Below are 22,489 nucleotides of genomic sequence, written 5' to 3' on the forward strand. Positions count from 1 at the left end.
GGGCTGGCCCCTTTATGCTAGACTTGTCCAATTTAACCATTCCTGCTTGTTGCCTTCCTCAGTTCTTTTCATGTTTACATAGTATTTTATTGCATTATAAATATGAATTTTGTATACAAGTGCTCAGAAATCAATGTTTTGTAGCAGAGATGCAAAAAAAAATTATGCAATAAATGAATTGTGAATTATAAGTAGATTTACAATTTATTTTTATACTGTTGAATATTCAAAATGTTAATTAATAACATTTTAACATTCCTCATTTATATTGTCATAAATCAATTATTGTATGCTCATGAATAATCTGTATCACTGTAGAGAGAAAAACACTATATTTGAATATTGTTTGTTCAAGTAATTTTGCAAAGTGACAAGAAATTTAATGCATGTTTACCATAGATCATCTACTTGAGACTTTAGGGTTTGCAGTAGAGGGTCATTTCTTAGATGGTGTTTGCAGCCTGAACTGAAATTCACACAAAGGATTTCCATGATAATGAAATATGGGTACCAGAGTACAATCTTTTCAGATGTGACAGGAAACAGGCTACAGGGTGGGGTCAACCTGTACATCAGAGAGACACTCTTTTGTACTGAGCTGCTGAACACCACAAATGATATGGTAGAAGTGCTAATAATCAAAATAGAGATCCTAAATTTGGTTATTATCCTTGTATATAAGTCACCAGAGGCAAATCCTCAGCAGTTTATAAATCAACGAATGAAAATAGAATACTGCTTAGACAACCTTACAAACCCAGCATCTAACATCACCTTGCTTGGGGGTTTTTGGCACCTAAAATGAAAGAATGTGGGAAGTAGATTAATTAAAACACATTTGATGGTATTTTCACAAATGCTATCATGATTACGAACGTAATGATAAGAAATACATGTTACTCAGAAGACAACCTAACTGAAGTTCAGATTAGCATGGGGAAACAGACCTGCACAACCAATCCCAAATCCTAGAGGAGGAGAATTCAGTAAATTCAATTTTAATAATAAGCAAATGAACTAGGGATTAATCAACCTAGACCTCTCAAAAATAAACTGGGAAGAACAGCTAGAAAATGCAGACCTAAATCAAAACCTTGAGAAAATAGGCTCAGTAGCTCTAGAAATATACTCAAGGCACATACCTCTTTAAGAAAAAAAATATAATTTGGAACAGGAAAGGTGTTCTCTCTTATACGCAAAGAAAACAAATTGCAGAACAACTTTAATGCCCCCACTCTATCCCAAGGATGACAAGGAAGACTATGTAGAGAAATAGAACATTGAACTAAAGCTACACAAATCAAAAAATCCAGGAGAGGCAAAGAGAACTAAAGGCTATTAGTGAAATAGCATGGAATCCAAAATACTTTTCCTCCCATGCAAAACTGAGAAAAAAATTACATCTAGCATTAAATCCCTATGCAAGGGAGATGGAAATTTCACAGATGACAACAAAGAAATGAGTGAAATACTGAGGATACATTATGGTTTTGCTTTCAATGACCCGTAAACACACTGAACATTGATAACCCGGATGAGATCTTGAATGTAATACCAACATCAAATCATATTTCAAATGTCACCCTCCCCTTCCTTTCCCTCCTGGGCCTTTAAAGTAGCTAGTATGCCCTATGCACCAGCCTCTAATTACTGGAATTCCATGTTCATCAAGGATTGTAAAAAAACACCATCACAGGCCTTTAAAAAAATTTTGACAGAGCCTAGATACAGGCTTTACCCTGACATACATAAAACAGCAGAATTAGCAGTACTCCATAAAGGAGGGAATACAGCAGAGGCAAAAATTCAAATTATAGACTGATAACATTAACATCACACACAAAAATCTTTGGAAGCATGCTAAGTAGTAAGATCACAAAACACATGGAATCACAGTGTCTATATAACCCTGGAGAACATAAATTCAGAACTGGGTTTTTCTACCTCACACAATTGCTAGACCACTATGACATAGCCTTAGCTGCCATGGAAGACAAGCAAAATGCTGATGTAATATACACAGATTTGCAAAAGCTTTTGACAAATGTTACTATGGTGTTATTGTAAACAATATGTATTGAACTCAAAAGGAATTACTGGAAAAATAGGAAGATTGATCTTCAATTTCCTAACCAAGCATCAATTATGTTGGCTACTGATGGATGGTATAACCTGGTGTGCATCATGTGTTATCTCCAGTGGCGGCTCTTTGCCACTACCTTCGTGCCACCAATTCTTCCTCGGTGGTTGTCTTGTGAGTTGGTCCTGTCACTTTGGCCTCCCCCTTGTGCCCTTGTGTGGGTTTGGGTTGTCTCTCTCATCCGTGTTGTCTCCTTATTGTCCTGACTCCTGTGGTGCTCCTTCCTCCTTGGTAGGTTCCCATTTGTTTTTCTTCTCAGTGGGTAGTTAGCTTCAGGGAGCCACAACGGGCTACTCCCAGAAAACCAGCATTGAATGTAATGAAATGCAAATTTCTGGGTGAGCCCTGTTGTCTCCCTGACACACTCCCTCCAGGTTACATCTGCCATACAACTGATGGTGGAGTAACCGGCTGATTGCGAGCTACCACCTTCCTCCCCATATATGAGTTGGGAAGGTGGGGCAAATGAGCTTTCACTAGTTTCAAGAGATTTAAATTACTTATTTACATTGCTAGGGAGTTCTTCCAGTAGTTCTTGAGGCTGCGGTGTCATTTGAAGTTAGCAGTAGTTTGTCTTGTATTGCTGACTTTCTGGATGCCTTCCTCGGTGGTGGCATAAAATATATACATAAATGCCACCTCTTCCTGTCCCTCTGCAAGGAGGGCCAGGTTCTGGTGCTGGTTTATGGTAGGCCTATAGAGCTCTGTAGCTGATGCAACCTAGTAGATGACTCACTATCAGTGATAGTAGCTTCAGGGAGCCACTGGAACTCACCCAGCAATTGGTATTTCATTATATTGAATGCTGTTTTTCTTTCTAGTGTCAAGGTAAACTCCATTTCATCCACATAGTTCTATTATATCCATATTAGCATCAAACAGGTAAAACCCAGACAATAATAATAATTGAAATCGACATATGATGATAACCACATTACCTCAGGCATCAAGATATGATTCTTTTAGGGTTAAAGAATAGCAAACCATATGCCATAAGTACTGTATTTACAATTTGTGCCTGCAGAATTGAGTTGTTAGCTCTTAGACCCCACCTTTTTAACTGATCTGTGTGTTCATATATTGAAGGTTTTGACATGACATAATTAAGTTCCATGCACATCATAGCTAATAATGGTTTTTGAAAGCTTACAGTGTTGTGGGGTTAGCGCTTTGTTTCTAACATTTGGAGCCAAAAAATAAAAAATATTGTTTATTCATTGTTGTTGTTCGCTTTGCAGGATGCTAAGTATCTGTTCCGGCTTTACATGGCCAAAAGTCAGTATCGTGAGGCAGCCAAAACTGCCATTATTATTGCAAGGGAGGAACAGAATGCAGGTACAGTATAAAGATATGTTTTATTATATATGAATGTATGTATGTATGCATGTATATGAATGTGTATATATATATATGTATGCATGTATATATATGTATGTATATTCTAACACGAATTTTCTAAATATTTCTTATGTTTTTCTTCACTGTCGATGGTAATTGAAATATCAAATCTCGAAAATTCATATTTATTTATGGTCTGACGCCTGAACGCGTTTCGTAATTCTTATTACATTTTCAAAGACTTGGTTTACACATAAAAATTCATCGTACTTATTCTCATTTTGGGTGAGGTGATACGGCACAAAAGTTTTGGGTGAGGTGACAAACACAAGACAGAGTCTAGTCTTGATTTCCAGTGCTTCTCACCTTGCTGTCCAAACCTGGGCATTTACCTGCTGCTCTGCCTTTTTCAGCAGATTTCCCCAACAACGTAATTCACTGGTTTGATTGCCTCTGCTCTTCACGTCTGGTGTTTGTTACATGGATCTTTTACCAACTGTACAGTAAGCAGATGGCTGGGTTGTTGGTGGTCCACCTGCATTTGTCTTCACAGCAGCAGCAGCAGCATGCAGTTGCCTGGTGCTCATTTTGTCACTATGTGTCTTTTCTTCATCTTAGATCTCAGTCAGGGTCATAATGTTCTTTCTGGGGAAGGAACCCCTTATGGCTTCCTGAAGCTACACACAGAGATGGTTCCCATCTACCAGGTCACATCAGCTGTGGAGTTCTTTGCACTACCAGGGACCAGAGCCAGAACCTGGCCTCCATCACTTGTATATACTCTACTGTACAGTAGCTTTATTTCTTTATTTTACAGATCAGGTTCTTAATGCCATGGTTATCCATTTCAGATACTGTAATTATTATTCACCCTAACCAATTCATAAGGTATGCTATGTTCCTGGGCTGCACTAAGAATGCTTTTAAATTATAAATTATAATTTGAACTTGCATCATAATTCATTGTCACTGCTAGACTTGTCGTTTGACAGCCCATTTCCCATATTCAGATCCACCCAATCTACCCTCAACAAGAAACCCCCATAATCTTTCAAAATTAGCATTATGGCACTCTTAACAGATTTCTTTTACACAACTTTTGCATGCTATGTCATATCTAATTTCTCTTTGATCATTATTACCCACTTTGTTGCCCTATTGAATGAAAGGGTATAACAGAGAGAATAGAAATAAGGTTTTAAATAATATCAATACAAAAGATAACACAAAACAGTGTATGCAAATTAGATAAGCAAAGATTTAGGAAAGATGTGAAAGGCTAGGTTGTAGTATAGTGAAGCTGCTTAGGAGGGGCCTTTCCAGGAAATAATAATACAGTATGTAATTGATGTCTCATATTTTATGGTACACTCTTTAGTGAGTATGTAAATTATGCTTGAGTCACCTGCCTGTAGGTGCTGAAACAGGTTATCATATACAGATAAAATATTCAGGTAATACAGTACAGTATAGAGATTAAACACATTAGAAAAATCATAAATTAACACAAATTTACTAATGATTTCAGGCAACTATCGTCATGCTCATGATATGCTTTTGGGTATGTATGGGGAACTGCAGCATCAGAAGTTAAAAATTCCAGCAGACATGAGTTCATCTCTCTTGCTGCTTCATTCCTATACATTAGCCAGATTGCATGTGAAACGTGGCGACCACCTTAAAGCTGCAAGGATGCTTATCAGAGTTGCTCAGAACATATCAAAGTTTCCAGCACGTGAGTAGACTTCTTTTTGTCAAGATGTTCTGTAATATAAGAGGGTTTCATTAATTAATATTTTTGTAGAAATGTATTGGTTGTGGATAATTTGGAGTTGCAAATTTGAATAATCGAAAGTTAGTGTTAAAACTCCATTGTCAAGGTAGTCCAGAAGCCTCTTGTTAACATGATGAATATATGTGTTTGCTTGTCAATTAAATTATTGTTAGGTGTGTTCTTATTACTAGTTTTCATTTCATTAAGAGATTTATCTTATAATCCAGAATTATCTTGGAGTTTGTAAACTTGTAATGTCACAATACATTGACATTGTCAAATAAAATTTAAATATTTATGAATGGAAATACAGTAAGTAATTTGCTTAAGTATTCTGTATACAATAGTTTAGACTGAAAAAAGGAAAACCCCGAAACTTGACAGGACCAGCCGGCACAAATGCCTCCTCATCTGAACCAGAAAGGGCAGCCCCTGGAGCCATCTGAGCCACATCTTGTTCTAAACCCTCCCCCAATCTGGAAACCCTCGAACATTTCAGGGCTAGAAACAGGAAGTGGGGGGGGAGATCAAAACCGTCATTCCTCCGGTCGGCGGTTTTTCGCTTGTTTTGACATCCAGCCTCAGAACTAGGGTGTGGATCGCTGGCGCGGTGAGTCTGGGGGCTCCCCCTTCCTTCTCCCGGGAAGGGGGGAGCTGCGCAGACGGCGGCGCGGCAATAGGTGATGTCACACTAGTTTGCTCGTTTTTGTTTGGGGAGTTCTATCTACTTGTTCGGCTTTTGGTAGCAATATTTTCACCAGAATAAGTTTGTTTTGAGATGCTTACCTTTCTGGGTGCCTGACCCAGTCGATGGCAGACATAGAATGCTTCAACCACACAGGGGCTTCTTCTATAAGCCATTGCTCCCCTTGCCTCTCTGAGGGGGCCAGGTTCTGGCCGTGGTCCCCGGTAGGCCCAAAAAACTCCATACACATGACTGATGCCAAAGTCTGACATTAGCATATCAGCCTGGATAGCTCCGGGAAGCCACCGGGTCTCACCCAGAAAATGGCGTTTCATTACATTCAACGCTGGTTTTTTGTGTATATGACCATTTCTCCATAGCCACTATCTAAGGATTAATTGAATGTTACAGCTAATTAGTTAACAGAAATTAAATTCTGAGATCAGAAATATACATACAGTATGTGTTGTAAAATCTGGAGTGTACAGTTGTACATCAAAATAATTGTACAGTAATAAACTGTTTTTGTCTAATAGATATAATTTACAGATTGTGATTATGATTACAAATTATGATTATGATGATTTAATATTCTTGAATTAAAAAGACCTCTAAAACAACAATACATTTTCAGACATGGTGCCCATCTTAACATCCACTGTGATTGAATGCCAACGTTCTGGACTTAAAAATTCTTCCTTTAACTTTGCTGCTACGTTAATGCGTCCAGAAACACGTAATCAAATTGATGAAAAGTACAAGAAAAAAATTGAAGCCATTGTTCGTAAGCCACAGAAGACCGAAGACGAGGAGCCTACATCCCCCTGTCCATTTTGTGCATCGCCAGTTGCGGAAACCACTTTAGAATGTGGCCAGTGTCAAAATTCACTACCATATTGCATTGCAACTGTAAGTTTTTGTGCAGATGCATTATCAGTATAAAATTTCTAGGCTAACTCCCTCAGTAGCTTTCCTAAGTTATAACACTGGCACCACTGGGACAATATTTATAAATCAGACTCCTGTGACTCAACAGGAGCAAGGACCTATATCTTGCCCCTTTTGTGGGGCAATATCAACTCACTACCAAGGGGAATTGCCAGAAAAGTCAAGTGAGTTACAAATCACTTCCCTACAGGATATGTTTGGAGATCATTGAACTACCAAACTAAACTCTACATATGTTACTGGAAAATGACTCTTTACGACTCATGGCACAAGGTCACTCATTGGCATTATCACTTATGGCTCAGGTGAGTGGGTGGTTTCTGGCATAGATAAAGCTATTGTATCACTTTAGTTGGGCTTTTGCTTCTTTCCAGTTCCAAAACAGAATTTGGGGGGGAGGGGGGTACCTCTAGTTCATCCTCTACCTTTTGAGGCTGAAACAGTTCATCCCTTACCCCACATTCCAGACCATGACCACTTTATTTCAGGTGCGCCTTGCATTAGAGGCAAATTCTGGATGATCTCCATAGACCTTTGGGACATGTATTCGCACATTCCTATTCATCAGAGGCTCAGGGATTGGTTAGGTTTTGTCATGGGGCCTCAGGCTTACCACTTTCATTTTCTCCCATTTGGACTTGATTTGGCTACATTCATGTTTACACACTTAGCTCAAGTTGTATTGGCTCATCTTTGTTTATTGGGGGTTTGTGTTTTGGCCTACCTTGATGATTGGCTGGTGTGGGCTTCCAGTCAGTCCGCATGTCTGCTAGCCAAGGATCTGATTCTTTCCCATCTCACTGGGTGTGGGTTCCTGTGAACTGGCAGGAGTCTTTAGGCAGTTTTGAGGCTGTGGTCTTACCTAAAACCAGCAGTGGTTCATTTTGTTTCATTGACATTTTGGGTGCCTTTCCTGGTGGTGGCAGACATGAATAAATTCATAAAAATTTTATCATAAATATGCATCTGTAGAGGGGCCAGGTTTTGGCTCATGGTAACCATTATGCCTAAAAGAACTCTGTGATTCATGACACCGAGTAGTTTGGCACAACATTAGCATAGTATCTTCAGGGAACCACTGAGGCTTGCCCAGAAATTGCCATTTCATTACATTCAATTCTGGTAATAAAGGTGAAAGACACATCAGCATGTTAAGTGCTTGACTAGATGTTTTATAAACAACTTTTTCATATGTATTTAACAATTGAAGGCAGTGAACATATTAGTGACTTTATTAGAGGCCATTCCCTTAATGATCAGAATTTCATATACGAGATAGGGCATAAAATAATGTACAGTAAATTATTTGTAAACTTCAGGCTGACAAAACTGAGTTCAACTGATTTGGATACATATGTTTAATTTTAATAGATACTTTTATTTCAGGTTTGTAAATACTGTAATTATGAAAATTATGGATTTTTACATTTATGACTGAAAACATTTTGAAAATTTAACATTTTGTAAGGTTATTACATGTCCTCCAACAGGGTCGGCACATTCTCCCTGATGACGTTACCGTGTGTTCATCATGCAAGTTTCCAGCCATTAGATCTGAGTTAATAAAGTGAGTGTGTTATGTTTTTGTGTACTTTGAATTTGTTTTTTCCCTCAATTAGAATAATTGGTTGTACTATTAGACTTTCAGTTGCTGAACCCTTAAAGAGTAGCTATCATATGATGATGCAAGGGGGTAATGCTGTTATCATTACATGTTGATTTAAACTACTATTGTCTGTTTTATACATATGATGCAAATAAGGATATGAATAGCTCTATGTGGATGTAATTGAGTTTGCCTTGGCCCATGATAAACATCCTGCTTTTGTTTCATGGTCATGTTAGTGTGTGAATGTGGTTAACGTCATAAATGTTACTTGGCGAACGTGGGTTTATAATTACATATCATAATTACATGATATGTATACCAATGTTCATATGGTTTTCACCAATCCATATGGTTGTACTTGTGCTAGTGATGTGTTGCAAAGTTCTTGTGTGTAATTACCTTACGTGTAATTACCTAAAAGTGTGTGTGTGTGTAATTACCTAAGAGTGTTTGTGTGTGTGTGTGTATGTAATTACCTAAGTGTAGTTACAGGATGAAAGCTGCACTCATGGTGTCCCGTCTTCCCAGTACTCTTTGTCATTTAACACTTTGAAACTACTGACGGATTTGGCCTCCACTACCTTCTCACTTAGTTTGTTCCAACCGTTTAACATTTTGTTTGCATAATAAAATTTTCTAATATTTTTTCAGCACCTCTGTTTTCAGCCTGAATCTGCGTTCTCTTGTTCGTGAAGTTTCTGGTTTCAGGAATTCCTCATTGTCAATTTGGTCTATTCCTGTTAGTATTTTGTAATTGGTGATTATATCACCTTTCTTCTATCTTCTGATTTTGACATGCTTAACACCTCTAGTCTCTCCTCGTAACTCTTGCTTTTCAGTTCCGGAAGCCATTTTGTAGCATGCCAGGGCACCTTTTCCAGTTTATGTGCTTCTTGAGATTTGGGCACCATACAACTGCTGCATATTCCAATTTTGGTTTCACAAAAGTCATGAACAGTTTCTTTAGTATTTCACTATCCATATAATTAATAGCAAGTCTGAAATTGGAAAGTGACGCGTATGCTTCTCTTGCAATGTTCTTTGTGTTCCTCTGGTGACAGCATACTATCCAAAACCACCCCAGGTCTCGTTCTTTATTAGTTCTGTAATTTCTTTCAACATAATTTGTAAGTTTGTGTGGTCTATTTTCTCCAATTCCACATGGCATTTATTCACATTGAATTCCACTTTCTCTTAGGATTGCTGAGGATGGTGAGGATTGTCCCATGTGCAGCACAGCTTTGGAAGTTGATAAACTTTCCGTCATTACAAACTGGAAAGCTATCGTACTAAATCCAGATGCACAAGAATAAATACAGTACAATATTCCCTCTTGCAAAGCAACAATAGTGATTGAACAGTGGATCATGTATGACTTGCCACATTGTTGCTAAGGAAATTAGTGTAATTACCTACCACACTTGGACCATTGAGGCTCCTAATTGTTACCTAATTAATTAAAGTGTTATGTTATATGGATGCTAGTCACTATGTATCAGGGTTTACAGTAAGTTTAATACCAGTATTGCTACACATTTGTTCTCTTTTGTACCACTATGTACTTTTCACGTTTGAAACTTATGTTTAACAATAATACTAATATTAAAGCTAGTATTAGTATTTAATACTAATATTAAAGCTAGTATAATATTAATATTAAATCGGCAAGTAATATTTAACATTACAGTATTGTATTAGTACTGTATTAGGTATATTCTGTAGGAAGGATGGATTACCTACAATTTTGCATATATTTTTTTTTACAAATTTCCTTGTTTTTAGACTACAGCTGAAGAATACCTCTTCATATTTACATGAACCAGGGCTGGACTCAGGACCAGGCAGACTGGACAGTTGTCTAAGAGTCTCTATAATACAATTTTGATGAAAGCCTCTAATAAACTGCTGTGAAACATTTTATGAATTGCAGTATTAACAAGGCATATATATTCTGAACTAAACTTATTATTAGTATTATAAACAATACAAGTGTGTGTGTTGCTGTGAATCCAAATTATAGTAGGTAGGGAGGAGTAAGATCTATTGTGATAGTATTACTAGTCAATCACAGTATATTTTCTGGAGGAGCCCCATTAGAGGCTTTCTGAAGCTATCATGCTAAGATTGCTCCTTGCTACTAGGTCACATCTGTAATGGGAGTTCAGTTTGGCTTACCAGGGACCAGAGCCATAACCTGACCCCTTCACAGAGGTCCAGAGAGGAAGTGACATTCCATCACTCCACCAAGAAAGCATCCAGAAACTCGGCAAAGCTTTACAGACAGTGGCAAGGTTCATAGGAACTGAAGCCTTGAAAACTGCCAAACAACTCCCCCAAACAATTGAAATGAAACAATTGAACTAGCTCGAACCTGTTAATACCAACATCTGCCATTGGGGGGGGGGGGGTTCAGAGCCCCTGGCCTTCCCCAACTCGCCCAAGTCAGTTCTGTTGCCGACATGATGTTAACACCACTATTGTACTACTCCTGGGTCACCTTGTGTTGTGGTGGATTTCCCTGCTTCTAAGCTATGTGCTGGCCATCCTCTGGACCTCATTCTGTAGGGAAAACATTTGCTTGAGTATCATTCCTTTTTAGCATTTGCTTTATATGCGTGTTTTATTTTTGGTTTCTTGTGTAGACTTTGCTTGTTTTGCACTTTGAGCAGTATGCATTCAGGGTAGTTTTCCCTGGAGACTCACTAGTAATGCCCCTGTAGTAACAGTGTTACATCTCTGGTGTGTTTTGAAATTTTCCCTTTTGAGGCCATACTACCGGGGTGGAGTGCCTTACCTTGGGTAATTCAAGGGTCTTTGGAGTTTCATGTCTGTGTTTGTTTCCTGGCATCAGTGCTGTTCCTTCATGGATGTAGTATGGTGTAAGAGTTTCCAGCTGTGTGCCATACCCTGAGGTGGATTTCAGCTTTCTACAGGTCCTGTGCTCTGGCTTCTTTCTGACTACTCCCTGGTGGTTCATTGTCTAAACCAAAAGCTTTGGTCTTCCTTCTTTGCAGCTGGACCCTACATGTAGTCTGGCTCCTTGATGGCAGGCTCCTCCTTAGTTTCTGGCATTTCTTGCTCGTAGATTGGCCTTGCAACATACATTGTCTGTTCAACCTTCTGCTTGGCTCTTTACATCTGAGGATTCTGATGTTTCTCCCGCGTTTATATGGAGAGCAGGTGTCTGGGTGGTTGGTGTCCTATCTGTGTCTGTCCAAACAGCACCCAGAAAAGGCAGGCAAAGTTCAGGCTCCCACACAACCACTCAATCAATCGGCAAGTGACCTGAGACCAATCTAACACCAGACAGCAATGAAACTGCAGGTGGAGCAAAGCTGCCGGAGGCAGGGAAAGAGACACTAACTTAAGAGTTTAAAATGAGACCCAGCAAAATCCAAACCTGTGATGACACCAACTGGGATTTCTGCCAGTTCACCAGGAACCCAAACCCAGCAAGCTGGAAAACAACCAGATTTCTGGCCAATAGACTGTGGACCAGCTGAAAGCCCACACCAGCCAGTCGTCGAGGTAAGCCAACATACAAACTCTTAACAAATGCAGCTGGGCCACAACAACCTACACTAGTCTGGTAAATACATGGAAGCCAGGTTCAAGCTGAAGGAAAGACCTTTGAATTGATAAGCATGACACCCTATGACTAAGCCTTTACAGTCCCTGAACCCTGAATGAATAGGGAAAGGTTATTACGCATCCCCAAGGTCCAAGGACAGTCCATCCCCTGCCTGTAATAGCAGGCAAACCTGGGCCAAATTGGTCATGCAGAAAGTCTGGCAGTGGATGTCCGACTTTCATCATGACCATTTGGATCATCATGAGCAATTCACATCCAAGAGATCAAGTATGTACCAGAGGTCCGCAGAATCTCACTTTGGGACCAGGAACAACCAGGACACCTACTGAAGGGATAAGTTATCTGTAGACACAATCAATGCTCCTTTCTGTCAAGTTAGGGGGACTAATCATCCTATAGATTTGTCTTCTAAAATGAACTTTACTGTCTCTACTCTTCAGACACCATCTTGTTGAATCAGCTCTGATACATATGTCCAACATTAACCTTAGTTGCGGTTGACTCTTCCTTTTCACAGTACATACTTAAATGCTCCAACCTTCTTAACAAACGTGATCTGGCTAAGCTTTGTCCCTATGAGGCTCTCATTTCTCTCTCTCGTTCATTACTAGATTTTTTCTCTTTACCATTAGGCATCTTGCAGTTTTCTTTTCTTTCATTTTTACTTTTCTATTTTTCTAACTTTTTCTAATTGCTGTTTTCTTCCCTCACTTCTAACCTTTCCTTTACTTTACCTAATTCTCTTTATTCTTACCTTTTCTCTTATTCATTCTTTTCATATTATTCCTACCTTTCATCCTAATTTTTCCTTCATCTTATTCTTACCTTTCATTCATCCACTATCTTCCCTCATATTATCTCTTCCACTTTTTTCCCATTACACAGCTTGATAATGGTCCAAGATGAATCAAAATGTCATTGTTTCTTCATTTTTGATTTGTTGTTTGGATCTCATATGTACTTTGTTGAGTCATTAATTGAAAATTCACATTTGTGTTCTTGTTATAACAAATATAAACTTGTAAATACATGCCTTCTATAGATATTATAAACATAAAACAATTTTCAGCCATGTTGACTTCTAATGTCAATTTTAATTTTGTTCTATATTTTTATTAAGGCTTGTTTATTTTTAATCAACCAAGTACTGTACAGTACTGTATTTCTAAAATGCGTGTGTGAAGCTGCATCACAGTTGATATACAGGTGTATGTATACAATGGGCTACTGTGTGAGTGAATATACAAAATAAATTTTTAGCCTTCAGCCCATTTGTTAGAATTTTAAGAACTAATTATGTTTTATATTTTTGTATAGATGAAGTGTTACTTTTTCTTGAATATTATAAGGATGGTCTTAAAAATTACTTCATATATTATGATGCAAATGTCCTGTAATATTATAAAAAATTGCATAAATGTTCAGTGTTGTATCATTTATAACTAATTATTGCATATTAAAAAATTGATAGGACATTTGCTTTTGGATAATATCTCAATAGTGGCCTTACCAAATTGCTTGCTGCAAATTTAATATATGTCAAATGATTATTCAGTCATCTGTTATTACAGAGATGCATCCCAAGATACTGTACTTGTAACTGCAGGCTGCTTAACTTTGTTAAGAATTTTGTAAGAATAAAATAAACTTATTTTTAGTGAAATACACTGTAAAAAATGCACAATAAAGTTGACTGACTTAATCATATGCTCGAGCAAGTCTTATTTGTAATGATAATCATCAATGGAGTGTAACTGAAAGCTCTTTGGCTGTATTCTGCAGTAGATAATACCATGGCAACTTTGCTTGTTCAGAATTAAAGCACGTGGGTTTAGCTTTAGCCATTCATTCCATTCAGCAAACCAGCCTTTAATAAAAAAAAAAAATGTTAGGAAATTAAATCCACCCAATACAATCATTGTCATCGCACATGGATGCTAATCATTTTGTTATTTTGTTTGCTGCTTTACTCGCTAACTGATCCACATGGCAAGTATTTCAGTCTCTCTAACATAAATATCATCTCATATAGGTAATATTCAACATGATATAGACAAGGCAGGTAATTTTAAGGAGAAATTGCTAAGCCAGTGCAACTATATAGCTGGAGACAAGGAAGCTAAAGCTGCATTTAATGAACCTTGAAATTGTATTCTAATATTTGTCAAAACCACTGCTTTATGAAACAAGGACTGACAGAATAGCAATCAATGACACTCGAAGGGAAGAAAATACTAGTATCAGGAGTTATGATTCATTTCGAAATGAGAACTATACATTTGGACAGCATAAAACATCCACTAGACAGTAATTGCCAGAATTAGGCTGGGATATCATTACTTATCTCCCATCAATGAACTCTCCAAATGTATACTGAACAAGAGCCATGACACACACACATCAGCATTATATTAGTGAGTGCCCAGTTATTAATAATTTTAGACCAAATGGCATGAGATACACAAAACTTTGTGAATATATAATTTGCTAATATAGGGTGCTCCCATACTCGACCCAAAGTTTGTTAGTACTAGTTAATAGACTAGTATGACTTACCACTCTGTGAGATGGGGATATTAGGTCAACTTATAGCTAGCTTGTGATCTATACTTTCTAATCCCTCCTAACAAACAAGATAGTAGCTCACTACTGTGTTCTTAAGCTTGTTAGTAACAAAAATGTAAAAAAAAAATTAAATTCCCTCGCCAACACCCTCTATCAACATCAGAGGCCCAAGACTGTTCAACACGCTTCCGCTACACATAAGGGGCATAACTGGCCGACCCCTCACAGTGTTCAAGAGAGAACTGGATAAGCACCTCCAAAGGATACCTGATCAACCAGGCTGTGACTCATAAGTCAGGCTGCGAGCAGCCGCGTCCAACAGCCTGGTTGATCAGTCCAGCAACCAGGAGGCCTGGTTGCCTCCTGGTTGCCGACCGGGCCGCGGGGATGCTAAGCCCCGGAAGCACCTCAAGGTAAGGTAACCACTGTCAACTAAGCTGTTTTTCCTTATTTTATAGTAATGAACTAGTGTTGATATTATTAGACATCTATTTTTATAACTATACATTCTCCCATAGTACTAGTAACACACATTAGGTGAGTACACAAGAAGTATATGAAAAATAATTCTCTCTGAATTAAAGAGTGGATCAAGTTCAATTGTACTTATGGACCCCCTAATCAAAATATGAGCCATCACTAATTGTCCCAACAACTGCATTCCTATAGCAGTTGTACTTTACTTGAAGGGGCTCTTTTTCAGTGGCCAAAGTAAAATGATGCAAGGCAACAGTTTCTGGGGGTAGCCCCTTGTGGCTCCCTGAAGCTACTATATAAATGTATCTTGAGATGATTTTCGTGGCTTAGCGTCCCCACGGCCCGGTCCTCGACCAGGCCTCCTTTTTGTTGCACACCCCCAGGAAGCAACCTGTAGCAGCTACTCTGTACCTAGCAGCAGCTAGGTACCTCCCAGGTACCTATTTACTGCTAGGTAACAGGGGCATCAGGGTGAAAGAACCTCTGCCCATTTGTTTCTGCCTCCATCGGGGATCGAACCTGGAACCTTAGGACTACGAATACGAAGCGCTGTCCACTCAGCTGTCAGGCCCCTAATATGGTACTATCTACTACATTGCTTTAGCCATGGAGTTCTATAGGTCTACCTGGGACCAGTGCCTGAACCCCAACCAAACTCCTGATCCTCTGTGCGGTCCGTCTAATTACCACAAGCTACACAAGCTTCACTAAGCTTCCTGGCAATTCGTTAGTAATGAATAAATATGATATATTTACTCATTATAATGTTGGTGCTGAATGTACAACACGAAAAAACATAATTTTAATCTGAAAAAGTATCTTTTTATAAAGAAATTAGACGAAAATAAAGAACTGGTGACGCCAAATCAAGTCGACGATCCAAGCGTCGGTTAGGTTTGGTGGGTCCGTCTTAATTACCACAAGCTACCACAAACTTCAGAAAGCTTCCTGGCAATACGTTAGTAATGAATAAATATGATATATTAAGTTAGGCTGACCTAACCTAACCTATCCTAACTTAACCAAACCTAACCTAACCGAAGCTTGGATCGTCGACTTGATTTGGCGTCACCAGCTTTTTATTTTCGTCTAATTTCTTTATAAAAAGATACTTTTTCAGATTAAAATTACGCTTTTTCGTGTTGTACATTCAGCACCAACATTATAATGAGTAAATATATCATATTTATTCATTACTAACGTATTGCCAGGAAGCTTTCTGAAGTTTGTGTAGTTTGTGGTAGCTTGTGGTAATTAGACGGACCGGGTTTGGTTTGGTTTGGTTAGGTTAGGTTAGGTTTGCTTTGGTTTGGTTAGGTTAGGTTAGGTTTGGTTAAGTTAGGTTGGGTTAGATCAACCTAACATATCATATTTATTCATTACTAACGTATTGCCAGGAATCTTTGTGAAGCTTGTGTAGCTTGTGGTAGCTTGTGGTAATTAGACAGACCCATTTCATGGACTTAAAACCTTGTGGGTGAAAAATCCCATGTTTTCCATCTTGTGTTTTGGTGCGCTTGAAAGTGTTGCTCCTTAATTCGTGATAACAATAATTCATTGTATCGGGAGAGAGGCAGCCAGTTTAAGTTTTACCCCAAGGTTCGAGTTTACTGGGCAGCGCCAAGTGGACACACTGCCATAACAGCATTTACAACACCCCCCAGTAGGAAGAAAACCCACTGGGGGTGTTCATCCTGTCACTTGCTTATTACCTTCATCCAGTCACTTGCAGCTTGTTTATACATACAGTTGCTACATATAGTTTTTTTTTTTTTTTTTTTTTGAGATATATACAAGAGTTGTTACATTCTTGTACAGCCACTAGTACGCGGAGCGTTTCGGGCAAGTCCTTAATCCTATGGTCCCTGGAATACGATCCCCTGCCGCGAAGAATCGTTTTTTCATCCAAGTACACATTTTACTGTTGCGTTAAACAGAGGCTACAGTTAAGGAATTGCGCCCAGTAAATCCTCCCCGGCCAGGATACGAACCCATGACATAGCGCTCGCGGAACGCCAGGCGAGTGTCTTACCACTACACCACGGAGACTGCACATAGTCGGCTATATATCCCCGGCTTGGCACCTTCTTTTGATAATTACCACTTTGGCGCTTTCCAGCAGACCGTCGTCGGCACCAATATTATTAATGATACCGCACGCGTGCCCCTCGCGGGAGTCACGAGCAAAAATATTTGTATAAAATCCATTTATTATCCGATCAACTTGGGAATAGTTTACAAATGTTTGCCATGAAATTTACGTTTTCTCTAATAGCCGAACAGCTTATAAAAGAAAACGGCGTGGCAGTGAATCATCGTGGTAAAACAATTGTATTATTGACACGACGAGTGTAATCGACGTAGTTTTTATATATGTTGCCGGTTGAACGCATCCTTATGTGACCTTTAATACTTATGTTCTTATAGAACATTCTATTGCGAGCACATTGGTACAAAAATGAAATACATACATCGACAAATAATGTCAGGACAGTGAATTGAATATACACTTTTCAAAGCGAGTTTCGCCGATATGCCGCCGCGGGTAACACTTCGGCCACTTCCCACACTGTTTTGGGTGGGCTACGACATTGAATCTATATTTATATGCATATGTCCGTGTAGAAAATTTTATTGCGATTCCAATGATACCACAATTAGCGATGTAGGACAACTGTAGGCTTCGCAACCATTAAGAGAGTGGAAACATTTTGTTGCTGTTTGGCGCTCTCGGCTAGTGATCTGAATAGTTTTTTATTTGGTGTTGATAATCCTTATGGTTTGGCGGCATTTTATAGATATGTTCTTATAGACAATTTTATTGCGAACACAGTGATACCAAATTTAAATACGTGCGCCTTCAATTATTATCAGGACAGTCAAAAGAGTGTACACTTTTTCGGTCTTACCGCGTTGGCGCGCGAAGCGCGGAAAGCATCTAGGGTATGCTTTTTTTTTTGAACGCCGAGAGCGCGAAAGTGTTATACTTAAGTTCAGTTATTCTTGACTGAACAACCGTATGCAATAGTTTCATGGCCAAAGATCACATTCACTCAAAAAAAATCTACCACTTATGGTCTACTCAGACCTGTGCCACCTCTTGGGTGGCTTACTCTTCATCAATCATCAATCCCAGTATGCAACTGGGAATTAAAAATTCAGTACAGTATCTTCATCGCCAGATCACGGACGTTCCCGTCATGCTAGCAATATATGCTTTGAGTCTGTAACTCGTTTTAAATATGTATTTTATGAAATGACAAATAAAAATTACAGTACCTGGGCAAGTTATTATATAAATACTTATTAATAAGTCAATATTAACTGCTGTTCATTTAAACTAAGAGAAGCCAATAGCTAATGTGCTTTTCGACATGCCAAAATTTTTTTTTTTACTAATGGAAATTCTGTAGTTCACCCATAATCAAAATTTTAAAGTATGTTAGTAATTAGAGGCCTACATATTATATTATTCTTGGCAAATTAAACAATGAAGATTAAGCCAATGAATTTGAATCTGAATAAATTTTACCTAACTTTCTTTACTTTGCTACATTCAAATACTGTTTTTACTGTACAGTAGTTTAAAATCACTTACCCATATAATGTGTAAAAATATAAAACACTAAGTAATAAAGACTAAAACCTTATCTGGCCACACCCAGACCAATATACTGGAGTACTATACAATGTAGATTTTAATGTGGTATTTACCTGAATTTGCTCCAAGGGCCATTAACACTCCAGAGGCCTCGATGAAGACAGGAAGCTGGCAGCTTGTCAAAGATCATTTGCCCTGATGATTTTTCCAGCTCGATTTTAAAATTTAAGTGTTTTTGCATTTACAGATATGGCAGGTAGGTTGTTCCATGGATTTATAATCCTGTGGGTGAAAAAACATCTCCTGTTCTCAGGCCTACATTGTGGCTTGTTAAGCTGGAAACCAATGCTCCTTGTTTGTGCTACATCTGATCTTTCGAAGAAATTGTTTGAATCAACATCCTCTAAATTGTTCAGTATTTTAAATGTCTTAATGAGATCCATCCTATCATGCTTGGTTTGCAGTGTTGTTAGCCCTGTTGCCCTCAGCTGTTCCTGATATAGGAGTTGACTTCATTCTGCAATGATTTTCTTTGCCTGGTGTTGTGCTTTCTCCAGAACAGCAATGTCCTTCTGAAAATGAGGTCTCCATTTCATTTCAGTATATATATTTTGAATCCCCTTGAAAATTAAATGTCATTAAAGTTGTTTAAATGCTTTAAGTGTTTTAGCCAATGTAGAAGTCCCTAGAATTTTCCATTTAGATACTGGAATGGTATAGTTGTAAGGATAATTCTAAAATATGTTCGGTGAGCAGGGTGGCGATTCTCTCTGACTGGAAGACTACACCACTCCCAGTCTTAGGGACGTTGTGATGTATGCAACAAATCTCTAGGTTTCAGAGGATAATAAAATCATTACTACTATATTTGTAGTAGTATTTGACCAGAAACAGGAAATATTCTGGAAATGGCATGTACTGTAGTAATCAATGAGGAGGAACTTATTGGAAATAATACTTTCAGTAGTACTTTTCCTTTTTATTAACAACCCAAGGAACACGATAGTGTGCTGCTATCCTATTCTATAGGAGGGATTACAGAATATGGATCAACAGCTAGCTATAAGTTCATCTAATATCCCCATCTCACAGGATGGTTAGTTATACATAGAATCAAGGAAACCATGAGATGTGTGTTTAGTCTACTAACCATCGCTAGCCAACCTGTCCTCTTACTAAGAACGTCGCATTTCGATCGTATGCATTACAAAAGGCAAAAAATTGTCGTACTTGAAAATGGAAGTGGCTTGCGAAAGTGACGTACTGTCCCATTTCCGTTTTGGGTTCGTTGATAGGTTAGGAGAGGACACTTTAATTTGCCCATTTTCTTGACGTTGGGAAACCTTATGAGGTTACCAAACCTATCAGAATGTCTTAGTGGTTAATAATCTTGCATGAAAATGTACGTAGTTATATTGGAAGTGTGTATACAGTATAATAACACCAAAAATATAACGCTGTATTGTTCCAAGCAAATATTATAAACACATCTTAATAACGAATATATTTGAGCATTCCGACGTGCCACACATTTATTGTATAAATTTCTCAAAAGACATACTACTAAATAACATTACTGCAAAAAAAGAAAAAAAAAGAAACAGAAATATTAAAATATAGTATATAAATAGATTTGCAACAACTCCCACCTGACAGCTGGCTCAGGGCGACCAACTAGCAGCAATTACTCAATGAGTGCATGTGAATTGTGACATCGCAAAATTTTCAGGCTTCATTGCCAAAGTAAGTCACATACAATTTGTTTTTGTTTTTTTCCATGATCAGAGAATATATTTTAACAATATTAGAAGAAAGAAATTTTTAGAATTTTTGTTATTTTATGCACATCTGAGTGTTGCATGGTAAAATCAGTGGTGCAGCCTAGGAGTTAAAATATTGACTTACTGTATGTGCATAGTGGGCAGTAAGGGTTAATTATTTTTATTTTAAATTAGAGTAAGAGTTTTTCTGCCATGCTCTTTGCTCATGCTCGATGATTCTACCCAATATTTTCACTAAATAAATAAAAATAAAATTTTAAATTTTTTAATAGTACCTGTACTGTATTATATCTGCAAAATAAATTGCCAGGTGTGTGGTTAAGCATCCTTTGTGATATATCTGACAACAGGCATTAAAGTCTTAACCACCATCTGTGTTTTGCAGACTTGTCTCAGCCAGTGGTGGAATTCTGAATCTTTGTGCTGACCGGTGAGGAGATGAGCAGCAGATGCAGGGACCATGTCTGGACAGAAGAAAAGTTTTTCTGAATGACTCAGTTCCATGAGGAATGTAAATAATAATACCAGATAGGTACTCAAGTGTGTGTGTGTGCATGTGTGTGTGTGTGTGTGTGTGTGAAGGTGTAATTGTTATATTATGGTATTCAGGCTGGAAGAGGTAAACTGGGTAGTGTGGGCAAGTGTAATAAAAAAGTCATTTATACAGGGGAAGAGGAAATACTGTACAATAAATAAAGATAAGGGGGTTCCATAATAACATGCACATCTGAAGAGTTCATTTGAAACATGGGCCCACTGCACAAAGAAACAAAAAATCTCAAAGGATAATCACAACACTTAACTGAATTCAAGTCTACCTGCACTTTACTGTATTGCAGATAAGTCAGGAGGAATTTAACTAGATTTCAAGTAAAGGTATCTTGTGGTGTAGGTAATGCCATCTGGTGGCCATTAAGAGTGAATGAGTCATCTCTGGTGTCTCCTTAGCCAGTATGACCTGGCAAGTTCATTTGAATACATCCTTGCTGTGCTGGTATGAAATGTTGACCTGTCTTGTGTGTTCCATACCATACCCTGGGAACCAGTACTATCTTGCCACAGGCAGCAACAGTGTGGTGTAACTCACAAGTGAGAATTTAAAAATGATTCCTTATTGTGAAAAATTCTGTACAAAATTAGGTAACAATAAGCTCTTTAAAAAATATATATTATAATGGGATCAAACTAGAATGCAACAAATTAAATCTATAGATTAAATACCTGAGTTTTAAATATGCTTACTATACAGGTAATGGGAAGTAAAGTGTGTATGGCTTGGAAATGTGGATGGCAGTTTAAATAAAATGAAAGTTGAGAGCCAATTGGTAAACTGGGGATGACTAAGGAAAACAAATGTAAATTTATATTAGAAATGAGCAAAATACTTGAAGTGTAAATATTACCTCAGCTTGTCACACAAGTTTGCAGGAAATTGAAGGAAAGTCACAAAATATTCAAACTACAATTTATCATACGTGTACGAGTGCCCACAGGTAGTGCACGTGCGGGAATACTCATCTTCATCAGAAAGATAAACTTCTTCACCATATTCATGTTCGTGAGTTTTTGAGGCACGAGTGTATAAGCTGCTTCTTACACTCATCCTCAGTTCTGTAATTGCAAACTCAAATAATTACTATATAGTTCCACATCAGATTAATCTACAGTAAACAAATTAATGTACAGTACAGTATAATGGCATTTTAAAAGATTTCATTATCTTTAATGGAACAATAATTAATATGAAAAATTGGCAAATACAGTAGTCAAAACTATAAAACTGATCAAAACTTCCAGTGAAGCTGGAAAGGTTACATTTAGTACAGTGGCACCAGCATAAATCACAAGTTAATATTTTTTATCTATTTTTAATATTCTGATAAAATAAAACTCATGAGCTCCCTAAAACACAACCTGATAGCTAAATATTAAACAAAGATTTTAGCTTTACAATACTATTACATATCAAATACAATAAT

At 37.9% G+C, this 22,489-nt stretch overlaps 2 protein-coding genes across 8 annotated transcripts in view; one reads left to right on the forward strand and one right to left on the reverse strand.

Moving 5' to 3' along the window:
- The window catches only part of Oseg6 (intraflagellar transport protein Oseg6), a 69,505-nt gene extending 55,716 nt beyond the window's left edge, over positions 1–13,789 (forward strand). For all 3 annotated transcript variants that reach the window (XM_069328305.1, XM_045746278.2, XM_069328306.1), the window contains exons 24-28: positions 3,379–3,475; positions 5,007–5,213; positions 6,572–6,846; positions 8,376–8,452; positions 9,693–13,789. In XM_069328305.1, coding sequence (XP_069184406.1) covers positions 3,379–3,475; positions 5,007–5,213; positions 6,572–6,846; positions 8,376–8,452; positions 9,693–9,807 — 771 coding nt within the window. In that variant the 3' untranslated portion in view covers positions 9,808–13,789. The remainder of the gene's footprint in view (positions 1–3,378; positions 3,476–5,006; positions 5,214–6,571; positions 6,847–8,375; positions 8,453–9,692) is intronic.
- Positions 5,108–22,489, reverse strand: part of Xpac (DNA repair protein complementing XP-A cells homolog Xpac) — a 30,914-nt gene continuing 13,532 nt past the window's right edge. For 3 of the 5 annotated variants that reach the window (XM_045746283.2, XM_045746282.2, XM_069328314.1), the window contains exons 7-8: positions 21,986–22,121; positions 19,697–20,974 (exon numbers count right to left, since the gene is read on the reverse strand). In XM_045746283.2, the coding sequence (XP_045602239.1) occupies positions 20,872–20,974; positions 21,986–22,121 (239 nt within the window). In that variant the 3' untranslated portion in view covers positions 19,697–20,871. Of the gene's footprint in view, positions 5,243–18,842; positions 19,302–19,696; positions 20,975–21,913; positions 22,122–22,489 lie in introns of those variants that run through there. The other 2 variants (XM_069328312.1, XM_069328315.1) reach the window with 2 other exon arrangements.

This window comes from Procambarus clarkii, chromosome 21, assembly GCF_040958095.1.
Source record: "Procambarus clarkii isolate CNS0578487 chromosome 21, FALCON_Pclarkii_2.0, whole genome shotgun sequence".
NCBI classification, from domain to species: Eukaryota; Metazoa; Arthropoda; class Malacostraca; order Decapoda; family Cambaridae; genus Procambarus; species Procambarus clarkii.